The sequence below is a fragment of the Thalassophryne amazonica genome, chromosome 6, assembly GCF_902500255.1.
Source record: "Thalassophryne amazonica chromosome 6, fThaAma1.1, whole genome shotgun sequence".
Lineage (NCBI taxonomy): Eukaryota > Metazoa > Chordata > Actinopteri > Batrachoidiformes > Batrachoididae > Thalassophryne > Thalassophryne amazonica.
The window spans coordinates 35,258,707-35,276,094 of record NC_047108.1 but is presented as its reverse complement, the minus strand read 5'-3'; the positions used below and the strand labels follow the sequence as shown (position 1 = coordinate 35,276,094).

Sequence of the window (17,388 nt, the reverse complement as noted above, 5' to 3'; positions counted from 1 at the left end):
TTTGCCGATTAATAATAATAATAAATGAACTTCCATGTGAACATTGTCGCTCCTGACCTTCAACAAACAGACTAAAACGTGAATTTCAATAAGAGCCACATCAAATCAGCTGCAGCAACCCAAAGTGGAAAAGGGAGAAGCTGAAAGAACTTATCCCCCCACAAAAAAAGCTTCAATTATGAGTTGACATAATATCTTAATACTTTATTTATACAAATAAAATAAATCTCAAACAGCGCTATCGGGAATAAATTATGGATGCGATCTAATTAACAGGGTCAAAGGTGCAAACTTAACTTATTTCCACCTGTTTCACTGATGAGACCCAAAGTAAAGTGACAATTCACCGAATTAAAACATCATTTTAAGTCTTTGCACACAGCATGAATACTCACTCACCGGTCACAGCAGACAGTCAAGAAGATGTTATTATTGCTATTAGAAATTAACCGAATAAACGGCTGCAATTCTTACTTCAAATACTGTGAAAACAAACAAACAAACAAACCTGAAACCGTACAGAGTAACAAACAGAAGCTGTGTGTACTCATAAACCGGCTCAGGAGCCGAACCGACCTGAAAAATTAATTTAAATAAAAAATAAGTGGGGAGGGAGGGGGTGAGCTGATTGGTGAAGAAAACGTCTTCAGTAACACGTGACTGCCGCCTCGCGAGCTTGTATTGGACCAATGAAATCACTCGTCGTCATATTGTCTCACCCTAAACACGGTTTTGCTCACACCACCCTAATTCAGCTCAGGACTAATCCATTACAGCTGTGCAATAATTTATCGTCTGTGCAATAATATATCTATCTGCTAAATCATGTACATACCTGTCTATATATTTTATATTTCTTCTCATCCAGCACCTTCTCTCTGGGAACCCGGGAACCTTCCACACTGAAACCAAGTGCATTAACCACCTGGCCAACACCCCTGCCATTTAATATATAAACTACTGAAAATACAACCCCTGGCAAAAATTATGGAATCACCGGCCTCGGAGGATGTTCATTCAGTTGTTTAACTTTGTAGAAAAAAAGCAGATCACAGACATGACACAAAACTAAAGTCATTTCAAATGGCAACTTTCTGGCTTTAAGAAACACTATAAGAAATCAGGAAAAAAAATTGTGGCAGTCAGTAACGGTTACTTTTTTAGATAAAACAGAGGGAAAAAAATATGGAATCACTCAATTCTGAGGAAAAAAGAACGCTCCAACACATTAGTATTTTGTTGCACCACCTCTGGCTTTTCTAACAGCTTGCAGTCTCTGAGGCATGGACTTAATGAGTGACAAATAGTACTCTTCATCAATCTGTCTCCAACTTTCTCTGATTGCTGTTGCCAGATCAGCTTTGCAGGTTGGAGCCTTGTCATGGACCATTTTCTTCAACTTCCACCAAAGATTTTCAATTGGATTAAGATCCGGACTATTTGCAGGCCATGACATTGACCCTATGTGTCTTTTTGCAAGGAATGTTCTCACAGTTTTTGCTCTATGGCAAGATGCATTATCATCTTGAAAAATGATTTCATCATCCCCAAACATCCTTTCAATTGATGGAATAAGAAAAGTGTCCAAAATATCAACGTAAACTTGTGCATTTATTGATGATGTAATGACAGCCATCTCCCCAGTGCCTTTACCTGACATGCAGCCCCATATCATCAATGACTGTGGAAATTTACGTTCTCTTCAGGCAGTCATCTTTATAAATCTCACTGAAACGGCACCAAACAAAAGTTCCAGCATCATCACCTTGCCCAATGCAGATTCGAGATTCATCACTGAATATGACTTTCATCCAGTCATCCACAGTCCACGATTGCTTTTCCTTAGCCCATTGTAACCTTGTTTTTTTCTGTTTAGGTGTTAATGATGGCTTTCGTTTAGCTTTTCTGTATGTAAATCCCATTTCTTTTAGGTGGTCTCTTACAGTTCGGTCACAGACGTTGACTCGTTTCCTCCCATTCGTTCCTCATTTGTTTTGTTGTGCATTTTTGATTTTTGAGACATATTGCTTTAAGTTTTCTGTCTTGACGCTTTGATGTCTTCCTTGGTCTACCAGTATGTTTGCCTTTAACAACCTTCCCATGTTGTTTGTATTTGGTCCAGAGTTTAGACACAGCTGACTGTGAACAACCAACATCTTTTGCAACATTGCGTGATGATTTACCCTCTTTTAAGAGTTTGATAATCCTCTCCTTTGTTTCAATTGACATCTCTCATGTTGGAGCCATGATTCATGTCAGTCCACTTAGTGCAACAGCTCTCCAAGGTGTGATCACTCCTTTTTAGATGCAGACTAACGAGCAGATCTGCCTTGATGCAGGTGTTAGTTTTGGGGATGAAAATTTACATGGTGATTATTCCTCAGAATTGAGTGAGTCCATATTTTTTTTCCTTCTGCTTGGCAGAGACTGCAAGCTGTTATAAAAGCCAGAGGTGGTGCAGCAAAATACTAGTGATGTGTTGGAGCATTCTTTTGTTTTTCATTATTCCATAATTTTTTCCTCAGAATTGAGTGAGTCCATATTTTTTTCCCTCTGCTTGGTCTAAAAAAGTAACCGTTACTGACTGCCACAATTTTTTTTCCTGATTTCTTATAGTGTTTCTTAAAGCCAGAAAGTTGCCATTTGAAATGACTTTAGTTTTGTGTCATGTCTGTGATCTGCTTTTTTTCTACATCATTAAACAACTGAGTGAACATCCTCCGAGGCCGGTGATTCCCTAATTTTTGCCAGGGGTTGTCTATTTTGTTATCAGCGAAATGTAAGTTGCATTTGATCATGTGGTTGTTCTCACCCCAGAAGGATAAATTTAATTCTTCAGGAGTCAAATGGGAATCTTTCAATAAACTTTCTTTTTGGGTGAGACAACATGGTGGATTTGGTGTGGCTTTGCCGAGGTCTTCACATGTTGAAATCAGTGGACCTCTGTCCTCCACAGGAGTCAAACACCACAGACGGATGACGTGCATGCCTTTTGGATTGTGACCATCAGAGAGTGCTGCCAAAAGGGAACACGGTTGTTGCCCAACAATACCTCGTTGTTATTAATCATATGCCACATGCTGATGGAGTTTTGCTTTTTCAATGGTCAAAATATTTCTTTATTCATTTTCTGTCACTATTCGAGGTCAGGCCCTGTGACAGACTGGTGTCCTGTCTAGGGTGTACCCCGCCTTAACGCCCTATGACTGCTGCGATAGGCTCCAGCCCCCCGTGACCTGATCTTGGATAATCAGTCGAAGATGTGTGTGTGTGTGTGCATCCAGGTCGGGCCCTCCAGCTCTTTTCCGGGAGTCTCTGTGTGTTCCCAAGAAAGTTGGGTGATGTAATCCCTCCAGCACCTTCTAGGTCTTCTGTGTCTTGTATGTTGGTTTCATACTGTCTGCAGTTATGTAAATAGAAGTCAAAGAAAATGTCAGGATCATTATGCCCCCCCACCCACCAGCATAAAATCCAAACTTTTCTGATTTGGGGGTTGTAAAAAAAAAAAAAAAAAACCCTTCCAAGGGTGAAGTCGGGGTGGGGGCATCCTCACCTGACGACCAAACCATTTCACCCGGCTTCTTTAGATGTGAAGAAGCAGCCATTCTACTCAGAGTCCCTCTGGGATATTCAAACTTCTTACCTTGTCCAGGTGTAAGAACAGATACTTTGCGTACAGTGGTTATAGTCCCGACTCCTGACCACCAGTCCGTATTCCAGGAGGGCTCAGTTTCCGGGTGAAGTGACATCAGTTGTTGGGGCACTAATGAAAGTATCATTTTTGAATCACCTCAGTACTCTCACCCAAAAACTGTTCCAACCAGGTTTGGTGAAAATCTGCTCACCCGTTCAGTTACTTTGGACAGACAGACACAAACAGAACAACTGATGTAATAAGTGAAACAGACTGATGATTTCAGTTTATTTGCAAAAAAATATATAAACTAAGGCAGCCTCTCTACATCTGAGATTGATTTTACCCATTTCACGCTCCTGTCACAAGAAAGTGACTGCAGCGCAGTAAAGTTTCCATCTGGTAATCACAGTGTGTGGGTTTGAATCCCGTGTTTTTTTTTTTTAATTTTTATTTAACAGCCCCTTCATGACTGTATGTCTGTGACCATGGGTCATCTACAGAGGAACAGACGGATCATATTTGTATTGCCTGCTTGATAAATGTGTTTTTAATATGGTGTGTGGGTTTTTTTCATTTTAAACAAGTCCGTCTCCTTCCTAATATCAGGCAAGTTCCTGCAGCTTTCACAGGACAGCGATTGTAGCTCAGTGGTAAAGTTTCTAACTGGCTTTTGGAAGGCGTGGGTTCGAGTCACATGGGTGGCATGTAATTTTTAATTTTTTTTTAATTGTAACATCGTGCAGCTGCTGGCAGTGTGTTCCTGCATACACGAACCACTAAACATCATGCAGGTGTGCACAATGTTTAGTGGTTCGATCATTTGAGCTGTTTAGCCATGAGTCGCTGAGTTGTACTTTATTCACGATATGTGTGAAGGAGCCCTTAACAAGGTCAGTCCAGTAAGAAGGTACAGCTTTTAAATTTAGGTGAACAACAAAACCTTGTAATCTGCTCTCACATGTATGAGAGTGAGAGTGAAGAGGACTGGAGTGATGCCATCAAATTTACAAACTCTTTCAACTACATTTCACATCACTTTTACACTTCTGACAGCAGAACGTGGGAGGTAGCAGAACAAAACATTACAAGTTGGAATGACAGTCTCTCCGATCACAGCCGCTGAAGCTGCGTGTAGCGATTGTGTCTTGGTGGCTTCCCTCAATCATTTCATTGATGCACACTCAATGTTTGAGGATGACCTGCTGTTTTTTTTAATTTCATGGAATTCCAAAAAATTTAAATCAACTTGACACATTTTTTTTCTTCTGACTCATCAATGAAAATGAAAGAATAACCCACCTGGTCACGAAGCATCCCAGAAGCTGAAAGTCTACTTTTGGTCCTTTAAAAATTGAGGAGCCTTTAAATGCTATAACCCCCACACTGTTCACTAGAGTGGGATGTAATTATTCTCAACTTAAAACTGACAGTTTGAGTTAACCAGTGGATAGCTTTAAAAAATAAATTTGCTGGACCCGTTTCTGCCATATTTCATTTCCTTCTAAAAACACACACGTTTAACAACCAAAGAAAAACTACAATACAAAAGTAAACACATTTGCGTCGGAAATTATCTGACACAGCAACAGTATTAATGACATCACAAGTCGGATCATTTGTTGTAATACTTGTCTTAGTTTGTGGAGCACTGATGAATTGAGACCACTGAAAAAACACTCAACTACCGAAATCTGAAGCTACAATTGCATCAAACCTTATTTCTTGAAACCTATTATTTTAGTCACTCTTTCCATTAAAAGCAGATAACCGTACAGTATTTTTTTTTTTTTTTAAAGTTTAGTCAGTATTTTGGTTTCTGTTTTGAGCTCGCCCTGTTGAACAGCACACACACTTTCTCCCGCACATTTCAAGAACAGCTTTTATTGATGATGCACTCAAACACCTATAGGAATACCTTCAATGCTAGATTCTCTTATTTACATAACGCTTCCACAAAGTCATACAAATACTTGGTAAGTTTCATGTCAAAGTATTGATATAATACATTAAGAACCGGAGAGAGGAAATTTGAATGCTTTATAAATCAGCTGTCACAAACCTACAGAGGACAAAAGATAACAAAAAAGAAAACATGAACAAGTATCAACTACTGCAAAATAAATCATACTTTCAACTCAGTACAAGCTTTGAGTGTCCATAAACCGGGGGACACAGCTCTTCCGTCCTCGAAACTTCTGGCCAAGGCAGATTTTTTTTCTTTCTTTTTTTTAAATGTAGTGAACAGTAAATTGTTCAAGGTTTAGTCCATTTCATTTGTTGCCTGAAATTAAACAGACACACAAAAGTGAGGAAGACAGTTTTTCATTTTTCTTTTCTTTTATGGTCTGTTTTCACTTGATGTGAACGACTTTCTCATCCATTTTTAATCGTTTGCGTCTGGGTTGTATGAAGTCCTCGTCCGAGTCATCCGTGGCTTCATCCCGATCCCTCTCTTGTGTCTCCAGGGACTCAGGTTCAGTTGTTTCTTGGAAGCTCTGTCCCGGGAATATCTCCTGCAGTTTCTCTTCAAAGTACAGGCTCACTGCTTTGCCAGATACCGCCATCTCTGATCCCACCTGTTAGAGGAGAAGGAGGGGAGGGTGGGAGAAGAAGAGCAATATGAAGGGAGGAGTGAGAGCACCATTGAACACAAGGAATGAGTGGGTTGAAGCAGGGAGGAGGAAGAGAATGAGGAGAAAAATTAGAGCTGGTTAAGACAGGGTGGCAGGGTGGGCCCCGGCTCAACCTTACTGTACCGAGCAGTGATATCTTGCCCCGCCCCCAAATCCTCCCCACTGGATTTCCACAACAGTGATCAGAGTCTAAACTTCACAAAGACTGGTTTCAATGATCTTCACATATAGGCAACAGGCAGCTGATGCCATCGAAACATAAGATCAACACAGGCCATAAAGACCCGCTGCTGCGAAAAGAAAATCTTAAATCTGGTCGTCCGTACCCCTTTTCAACCTTCTGTCTTGAAGCATACATTGTTTCTTGTTCACCATAAGGTTGTACAAGTCAACACGGACAATAGAAGGACATTTAATTCTGCATATTTCCATCAGACCTAGAAAGATGAACAAATGATTAACAGCAATTTTGATGCAGACAGGACCAGTCTACAACATTTTCAGGATATGCAGGATTTGCCTGCCTTACTTTTCCTTGGCTAGGAACAGATCATTTTGATTAGCTTGAAATGGGGAAAGCAGTGAAACTTGCACATAATGGATTTAGGTGGACCAGCAAATTTTATCCGCTATAATAAAATCTGCTTTATGTATAAAATGGACAAAACAAAATCTGTTATATGTATGTAATGGATGAGTTACAGTGAGGAGGCACCGGGATTCCCCAGCACCAATTAGGCTTACGTATTTCCTTGATTAAAGGCCTGACCTTGAATAGGGACCTACCTCATTTAATGACCGGGTCAAAATTTCACCTGAATAAATAAGTGCCTGCCTTAAGAAGGCACAGGGCATTATGTGCATTAAAAAGATTACAATTGGTCCAGTTACTCTTTTTTCTAAGTTTGCTGCGGAGTGGCACCTTAAAATCCTAAAGCCTGATTTATGCTTCTGCAACTTCATAACTGTGTGGCCATGCAATGACGCTGACATGCATGTGAACCTTTTAAACTACTTCATCATGTCTTAATGCTATTTACCACAGGAACAGTGGCTTTTTCTGCATTAATCTGTCCCTCAACAAGCTCTACTTCTTTATACAATCATCAACCTCCAAATGAATGGTACAGTACCTGCAATTTTTCTCCATGAATTGTGGGTCACTTGAGCTTCTTTTTCTGACTTTGTGTTGTAAAGTTGTTCATATTTACAGACTTTTCTGTCAAACATATTTGATCCATGATCAAAATGTAATTAGTGGGCGCACTACAAAAACCTTTAAAATATGAGGGGGGAGGAAGGAGTGAAACCGGAAAAGTAACAAATCAAAGTCCTTGCGGACTCCGTCGTTTAGCAGGTGAGCGGGTTCGCAGTCACACAGAGGGCTCTGATCTAAAGTGGCTGTATTTGGTTCCCAAACCAAATGATATGTGTGAAACCTAACATCATATTACAGTGTAGACAGCAAGCAGCATTTTGTTAATAATCACCAGCCTCGAATAAAGGCCTGCCTCATTTAGGCGCCACACGGTTTGGAAAAAAAAAAATTAATGGCCGGGATTTTAATCAAGGAAATACAGTACCCACTTCCCTTGAATCGGCAAGTGTCAGTGCTGAACTTCATTTCGTACCTCTGTTAATGGGCAAGTCCAGACTACTCTGTCCGGTACATGCGAGGGGTTTTTAATGAAAATGGATTGTGACTGGACAGGACGTCGTGTCTGATGTGAGCAAAAATCCATTATACAAAATCTGGTATAACCTCCTGCCTACCAGGAATGTAGTCAGGAGGATATACCTGGTAGACAGGAGGATACACTGTGTTTATTACATGGAAAACCATACAAAAGCACTGGGACTTTTGCTTTTGTCCAGTGACTGCAAATATCTGGTTTATACGATGACGGTTTAGGCAAGTTTTACTGTATTTCTTGTTACATATCAGGTGTCTGCAGGATTCCATTGTGCAAGTGTGTGTGGCCTCATGCCCTATGACTTCTGGGATCGGCTCCAGCAACCCCATGACCCTTAAATTGACTAAGCGGGTATAGTAAATGGATGGATGGATGTGTGTGTGTTTGGACAGAGGAGGAAGTGTGTGCTATTCTGGTCACTGTATATCACATAAACTAACATCTTCATGTGTGATCATTTGTTCTTTCTCTATAATATTAACTGAGGTCTATTAGCTATTTACAAATGACAATCAATGTAATGTCAGACAGCTACTTAGTAATGATTAATACATTTTGCATCTGCATGTGGCTATGGACATAATTCTGGTTTTGATGTATATTTTAAACTATTTTAAACATTTAACCTCTGACTACTTCAGACCCAATTTCATTAACCTCAGGTAACTTTTGGACCCAAAGTTAAGTTGGCTTCTCTCCTTTTTCACTCGGGGTCGCCACAGCAGATCAGAGATGGATCTACGATCTGGCACAAGTTTTACACCGGACACCCGTTCAGCTCTCCGGTTTCTTTTGTTACATGAGTGTGAAATATTCATGTGGAGAAAAACATCAGATATTGATGTGAAAAACGTTTGTTCACGACACGTAATTTGTGATTATTCCAAAAATGCTGACGCCATGGCTGGACAGAAAAAATCCATGTTATTGTGTTTCCCATTTACATAAGTGAATAAGAATCAAATTTAAAACCAAAATCAGTGTTCCTGAGAACTAAACATGATATTGGTGACTTAATGAACAGTAGGTGCAGCTTTACTTGTATAAAATATTATTTTCGTTCATGTTAAGACACTATCAGTTGTTATAAAAACACAAATTGCTTAAGTCAAATGTTAAGATAAATGAAGAGATAGACCAGTAACTGTCCAATATGAATGTGTTTTTATGAAACAGGGGTGTGATTCTTCCAGATAAATCTGTAAATCTGGCTTTTCCAACCTGAAAATGAGGTTCTTGTAAACCTTGCATATCCGGGTTTTGGGGTGGCAGGTCAATACACAGTTTACCACAAAATTAGGAGCAAAAAACAAACAAACAAAAAAACAAAAACAGAGAAACAAGTGACGGACATCACCCTGCTGGGAGGAACTTTTTTTTTGACTATTCGGAGTGTATCCGGGTGAAGCTAGATGCCCACAGACCCGGTCAGCCAGACACACTCAATCTGAAATTCTTCACTTTTGGATATATCTATACACACCCAGTTTGAGCAGTGGAGCTTCTGCAAATTTGTCTGAGGTGAGTGAGTGATCTTAAAAATAAACTGTGACAGTACACCACTGTTTATCGGCTAACGTTAGCTTAGCCTTAGCTGCACAATCAGCTGGGTCAAACAATTTATCCAGACTGACTCCAAATATGAATAAATTAAGTACTTTCATTTATTTTTTGATTGTTTGTTGTGGCATTTTGGCAATGTACTCCTCAAAATGTGTCCCAGTGAACAAATCTAGCATTCCACCTTCTTCTTCTATGGTGTTTAACAGCAGCCAGCATCCTTGGGCAGCACAGTGGATTAGTGGTTAGCACTGTTGCCTCACAGCAAGGCCATGGGATTGATTCCCACCTGTGACCTTTTTGTGTGGAGTTTGCATGTTCTCCCCGTGTTTGCATGGGTTTTGTCCGGGTGCTCCGGTTTTCTTCCCACACTTAAAGACATGCAGGTTAGGTGAAATGGAAACTTTATAATTGTCCAGGTCACCCTTGCAAAAGAGATCTTGATCTCAATGGGAATAACCAGGTAAAATGAAGGTTAAATTAAATCCTTATTGTTGCATTGCTGCCACCTTTTTGCATCAGTCCGTTATAGCAGTACTAAACTTTCTCAATGAGTCCAGCATCTTTCAAGTATTTAAAAAGCCAACACTTCCCCCTCCCACTTGACCTTATGTCTAAAATACTTCCTACAGAAACTTCTTTCAGGCTGTTCTTCTAAATTCTGAGAGAAGCTCTTGCCTTTTTCTGGAATATTTATTACAATACATGAGAACATGCTGCACTGTCTCTGGCTGTGAATATTCCAAACATAGTCCATCCTGGTGCTTTCCTAGGAGGAAGAGAACTGTTCAAGATAGTGACTTCATCCTTCCTTTACCACCCTTCTCCTACAACCATTTACTGAATCTGTTACTCTACTAACTATAGAAAATAAATGCCTACCCTTAGTCTCTTGCTCCCAGTGTTTTTGCTATTGTCAGTTAATTTCCCTCCAAACAATACCTTTGCCCTCAGCTTTGGAAAGATTGATATTGATGTCTATATTTTTGTTTGTTTTTTGTCACAGCTTTTTTGACCAACTTATCCACCTTCTTATTTGTTGGGATACCTATACACACTGGAACCAACATCAACGTCGTAACTTAAGTCTTGCTGACTCCTGGGTGAACCTGTCCCAATACTATTGATAGCTGACACAAAGTCAATTCAATGTGCACTGTTTTGCACTGCATTTTATTAAATGTACTTAAGTAATATCACTGTGTGAGAATCTTGTCGGGGGGTCGCTGCATCATGGAAGGTGCGGCGTGTATACCGTATATTTTCCTGCTCTTTTGTCCTTTGCCAATCATGCCTATGATGAACTAGTAATATGTTGCATGTAATATTTCAAAATTTTCTAGGGGAGGTCCCCCAGACCCCCCAGTGGGTGCTGCAGCTCCAATATCATGAAAACAAAACAAAAAAAACAAACAAAACATTTTGTTTTTTTTAAGGGCCATTCACATCACTGCTTAATTTGCTGTTAAACCTGATGAATGGATGACAGTAAATGTTTTTCTCAAAACAGAAAAGACAGAGCAAAGCAACAGAGCAATTTTTTATTTCAAAAATGACCATAAAATGGTGCACTCTGGTGAATTCTGAGGTGTAGTTATTAACCTTTATGTGCAGTATAAAAAGTCCTTTTTGCGGCAGTTCGAATCAGTATACTTTTGTCAGATGCAAATACTAAAGTACAATATAGATGATAATTGTACGCCACAATTAAAGAAATGTTTTCTCATGTCAGGTAACAAACACTGCCAACATTAAATGTCAATTTTAGTGCACCACTGGACCATTGTCAATGGTACAAGATCATAAATTTAAATTTGTCTGAGGACCACAAAGGAAACAGGTGTTATGCTTTGTGTTATGATCCTTGGCAATTTTTGTTTTTGGTATATTTTCCTTACTTGTTACTTTAATTGTCAAATGAAATCTGATGCCTCATCCAACACAGCTGAAAATCAAGTCGAAAATTTCAATGTGATCATTTGTAGTGAATAACAGTGCAGATAGCAAAAGAACAATATCAGCCCCTTCCGCATCATGTTTTTGAAGCATTTCACTGTGAAACACAGTGTCTGTATCTAAAAATAATGTGCTTGTATGATATTGGTGGATCAGAATAATAATAAAGACAAACTTGGCATCACATTTGCTTTCTATGGCTCCACAGGCTTATAGAATGAGTTCACAGCTCAGCTGACTTTCGACAAAAATAAAAAAAAAGTCTCCTTCCATGAAACTGAGATGTTTTTGCTCCATTTTGCCTGAAAATGAGCTGCACTGCTAGTGACATCACAACATGTAAGATCAGGGATTTTCAAATTAAGCACTCAGAGCATCTCACAAATAAAACAGGTTTCCAACCCTACCCAATTCATACATGTATTTTTTTTCTCTCCCAAGATTTAAATGTTTCATATAAGCAGCCTGATAAAATTTCTCCACAACAGAAATCCATGTCCAAAAAAAAAAAAAAAAAAAAAAAAAAAAAAAAAAAAAAAAAAAAAAATCACCCATGCTGATGTTACGCTGGATTATTCATTGGGCCAATACAGATATGTCAAAACAGAGGGATTGGCTGGGGATGTGGATGAACATCGGTGTTGAAAGAATTGGGTTACATGACCAGAAATACGATGAAGTCATATTATATCATGAGATATGTGTTAAGTCTATGTTGGAGTTTGTGAACCCCAGAACTTGCTTGACGGTTATAAGGCATTTTGTGTGTGTGTGTTGAGGGCACACATCAGACTTGGTGTGAGAACTGAGGAATGTTCTATTTCATTGACTGTTTTGGTGGCACAGATACAATCACTGATTTACTCATTGTGGCCTTTTTTGTCCCCCCTGGGACTCTGACCATTGCCTCCTGGTTGATCTTTTGGCTGTCAAACAGAGTGAACACTGGACTCTGTATTTGTGCTGCAACATTTATATCATTGCACGTACTGACAATTGTGTGTGTTTTTTTTAAATAGTGTGACTGAAGCAGATGGTCATCACACAGAATCTAGTCTCCTTGAGGTTTCTTCCGATACTCAACCGAAATGCCATCAATGTCAAAGATTAAACCTTTCTGGGTGTGTAGTGCCGTGGGAGACATATGTTTACTGAACATAATTTTGGTTTATTTAAAAAATAAATAAATAAACCCTCAATTTTAGAATGGTTAAATATTTTCTAAGTTGTAACTGTCCTGTACCTGTTTGATCTGTGAAACCAGTCCTTGTGAAATCTTGAGACCAAACCAAATGGCAAAAACATTTCTTGGAATCTCTCTGGGAGGGGGCAGGATATCTGTGCTCCACTTGAAACGGCTTACCTGTGTATTAATCTGTTTGTCCTCATCATAAACCTGGATTATTCGAGACATCTAAAAAGGGGCAATAACATCATCATAATAAAAACAGTAAAGCAGCAGGGCGAAGAAAAGAGTTCACAGCTCAGGCAGGTTAGACAACAACAGATCGAGATCTGTTTATGGCCAACTGCGCTCAGGCTTACAATGGTACACATCACCAAATGGTTGCTCCAGAAATTAACAGCAAGTCTGCACTCACTCTGGCTACAGGCTACATTTTCAGTTTAAACACTTCATGAACATGGTGAAAACTACTCAACTTCATTCAGCTGTGATTTTTTTTTTTTTCAGCTGCCAACCTGAAGAAAGCTGCTACAACCAACGTCATCAAACATCTGTTCTGCAAACTTGGAACAATCTAGTACTCCAGTGCATATTGTAAACTGTCAGATTTTGTTTTATTTCACATTTGTATAGTTTGATGTTTTGGATCAAGTCCAATTTACAGGCAGTTGACAAAAAGGAAAATCCTAATTTCACTTGGTGAAGGTTTGTTACAAATCAAAGAAAATGGACAGACGATCTTCCAATACAAACTGAGTGAGCCTGGTTAAGTAAGGACAAAATCATTAAAATTCTGCAGGTTGAAACTCATTGTCACACCAACTATATTCATGTTATCTGTGATGTGGTGCAGATTATGTGCACAGGTCTGTGTGAAGTGACTCTCTACCAGTTAGCCCACTGGGTGAAAAGGAAGCCAAGTGCGCAAGTCTCCATTCCTGGTGCACAGCCTCTCCACAGGCAAGTCTCCAGCTTACCCTCCCAGAGGTACATTATGGTAACTGGGCACTGTGCAGCCCGAGGCAGATCTGCTGGCAGGTTGGAGCCCTACAGGCACAGTGTGCAGAGCCCACCGGCGTGTGGATAATTGTCTCCACCTGTCAATCTAAGTCCCCAGCTATGGGTTAATAACATGCATTGTGAAATGTGATAAGAGCGTCACTAGCAATGGAGCCCCCCCCATTCTCAGTAATGCTGCAGCAAGCAGGAAGACTTCCACAGGGAATATAGTCATGGCGTATCGCTTTCACAACTAGTGGTGACAAGCAGTCTGTTGTCCTATCATTGAAAACAGGGAAAGATCTAATTTTCTTCATGTAAATTCAAATAATACGTCTGTACTGAAATCACTTCTGGAGATAAAGTAGAACCATCAATACATGCTAATTTAAATCCATGTGTTTCAGTATCTGCTACAGCTACATGCCTTTATGACCCCGTTCAGACTGGGGTTGGCAATTCGTCTCGTGTGGGAATTCAGTTCGAGCTGAATTAAGTTTTTTCTCTGAATCTGTATTGTTACAAATTGTATTTAAGCCAGATTGTTTTCTATCTTAACTTTTTAAGCTGCCATCAGAGCCAGGATTTCCTGTTTTACTATAATGCTGTGAAAAAATGCTAAACTCTGTTGCATCTTTCAATGAGGTAAATTATTGCTCGTGTCGTAATCACTGAATACTGATGGCGCCTCGCGTCACCACCTACAGTGTGCTGTTGAGAAATTCTGCTAAAACAACCACTGTGATGGGGTTTTCGGCCATAGACATCTGAACGCAGCATAAATCCACCCACCCTCACAGCCTGAGTTGGATTCAGTTTGGATGCATGTGTAGGACGAGCCGGATTTGAAAAAGAGGTCTGAACACTATCCAGCTAGAAAGCAAGACAGACTGCCAACCTAGTCTGAATGGGGTCTAAAATCCCCATTAAACAGGGATGGAGTCCTTTCTGTGTCCCTTGTGCAAGCAGGACACCACAATGAATGGCTCAGCACAGGACCTTACAAGGTACTCTGCATGGTTGCACACTACACACCCTGATCTCCATGAAGTATGAAGCTGCACCTGACAAACGCAGAAGAGTCTCCAAGGCCGGAGGACGGTTAAATATCACACAGGCCATGCACAAACACCACACAGACCACATCATGACTGCCCAACTGTGTGATGTGATTTTTCTGAATAAAATTAATTTTATACAGTGCTGTTATGAAGCGCAAAATGTGTTCTTTGTAAGCTTATGTCCGCAGAGTTGACAAAGTTTTGTGCATGTTCAAAAACTGAGGGGAGATGAGGGGGAGAGCTTTGTCTTCTACTTTCCCTGTGGTTGATGGGTCATTCTGGGCTTCTGCTCCGGTATCAATTTAGCACAAGCAAACACGCAACTTGGCTGTCACCAAAAGTATGCATCCCACAGTAGTAGGCACAGCAAACTGAAAAGTTAGCTTTGATAGCCATTAAACCGCTAACTGAAAAGTTAACTTTTATAACGCTAAACCAATAAAAAAATTTAGTGAAATTTACCCCTAAGTGCTAACTTTTAGTACTGACTCAGTACACTGTCAGGTACGGATAAGCCAGTTTCGAGTTTAAACACCACAGGGGCTGCTGGGTAAATTCAAAGGTGATCACAAACACAAAACGAATGCAAGAAAAATAAATAAATTAAAAATAAAACCCCAAACACTGTCATCATCTTTATCAAAAGCAGTAAATCACAGTATTAGAAGTCACAGTGTATCTCTACATTATATATTTATAAACCGTTAACGTAGCTGCAGACACAAACACGATTTTTAGCAGGGACTGTTCTGTCGGTGACACTGGACAACAGTGACATGACTTTTTTAGTCCCTGCAATGGTTAAAAAAAGTACTTTATATTTTTCATGGCTCAGTTGTTTTCCAGCCATAACAAGAGTGCTCTGAGGGCACGATATCCCCTGCTGGCAAATGCTGCTTTGGTAAAAGTGCTTGCTACATTCTGATAACATTTTATAATGCGGACAAAATTTCAAATTGCTTGAAAGCTAAACATTTTGCCCTCACAGTTATTTAATATGTTATACAGAACACATGGGGCTACAATTTTCATTCAAGAGTATCGCAATGTAATTTGTCCCAATTTGTCAATTTCAAAGTCAAAAGTAGGTCAAAAGGTCATCATGCCTAAATATTCTCAGAAGATCAAGTAAATGCAAAATTTGGTTAGTTATATAAAATACTTATCAAAGATACCTTACAATAGAAAATCAGACCATTGGTTGCTGAGTTATGGTCATTGAGTTTCAGTGCCTGGGCCCTTTTTCATGAAAAAGTGAAAAAAATGGTGATATCTCAGGAACCATTGGTGCAATTGAGCTGAAATTTGAAAATTGGCCTTTTGCCACCAAAGCCTACCTATGTACCAAATGTCAGCAAAATCTGAGTGAGGTTGGGACATGGAACTGTTCAGTGTTCAATGTTTAACTTTTCAGTAAGATGAAAATGGGATGTAAAAGTGACAATGTAATCCTTATATTAGAATAAATTGCATTGTTCCAACTTCTTAAAAATGTGCTGCAGGCCTTTAATGCAGGAATGTATGTATATAAATGAAATAAAGCTGACCCCACAAAACATGAAATATCTTTAGCTCATAATGCCTGCAAAGAAATAAAAGTCAAAGTAAATATAAGGATTTATTCATCTTCTACCGCTTAGTCCAATTAAGGGGTTGCGGGGGGCTGGAGCCTATCCCAGCAGTCATAGGGCGCGAGGTGGGGTACACCCAGGGCCACAAACAGACAAACAAACACAGACACACCCACACACACACCTAAGGACAATTGTAAAGATTCCAATCCACCTAACACGCATGTCTCTGGATGTGGAAGGAAACCGGAGCACCCGGAGGAAACCCACGCAAACACGGGAAGAACATGCAAACTCCTCACAGAAAGGCCATGGGAATTGAACCCACGACCTTCTCGCTGTGAGGCAACAGTGCTAACCACTAAGCCACTGTGCTGCCCGGTAAATATAGGGATCATTGAGTTTATTTATTTATTAAAATTTACATTTTTTGTACTGTCCCAACACCATAGAAGACCAGAAAACTATGGTCTGTCTGAAAATGTGGGATTTGTTCAGGTTCGAACTGAACAATGGAACAGGCATTTCTGCATGTTGCACCTCTGCCAATGCCTGAAAACACACTGCCGAATGAGGATGAACTCACACTAGGCAACCTGTACCGCTTCTAGTAGGGCTCTACACTGGTTTCTCACATCCCAATCGATACGATACATATTTCAGCTGTCAGTTTCCACTGTGAGGAACATAGTGAGGAAATGGAAGACCGCAGGCACAGTACTAGTTAAGGCCAGAAGTGGCAGGCCAAGAAATATCTCAGATAAGATGAAGGGAAGGATGGTGAGAACAGTTACAGTGAACCCACAGACCTGCTCCAAAGACCTACAACATGATCTTGCTGCAGATAGTGTCTTTGTGCATTGTTCAACTATACAGCACACTTTGCACAAGGAGATGCTGTAATGCAGAGGAAGCCTTTTCTGCGTACACGCCACAAACAGAGTCGCTTGAGGTATGCTAAAGCACATTTGGACAAGCCAGCTTCAGTTTGTAATAAGGTGCTGTGGACTGATGAAACTCAATTTGAGTAATTTGGGCACAACAAGTGGCGGTATGCATGGCTAAAAAAGAACACAGCATTCCAGGGTTCT

General features: G+C 39.9%; 1 protein-coding gene across 11 annotated transcripts in view; it reads right to left on the bottom strand.

Annotated features, from left to right (window-relative positions):
* Positions 1 to 5,506: 5,506 nt before the first annotated feature.
* The window catches only part of trim33 (tripartite motif containing 33), a 204,632-nt gene continuing 192,750 nt past the window's right edge, over positions 5,507 to 17,388 (bottom strand). For 10 of the 11 annotated variants that reach the window (XM_034171970.1, XM_034171974.1, XM_034171972.1 and 7 more), the window contains 2 exons: positions 12,844 to 12,894; positions 5,507 to 6,213 (listed from right to left, as the gene is read on the bottom strand). In XM_034171970.1, coding sequence (XP_034027861.1) covers positions 5,989 to 6,213; positions 12,844 to 12,894 — 276 coding nt within the window. In that variant the 3' untranslated portion in view covers positions 5,507 to 5,988. The remainder of the gene's footprint in view (positions 6,214 to 12,843; positions 12,895 to 17,388) is intronic. The other variant, XM_034171976.1, reaches the window with a different exon arrangement.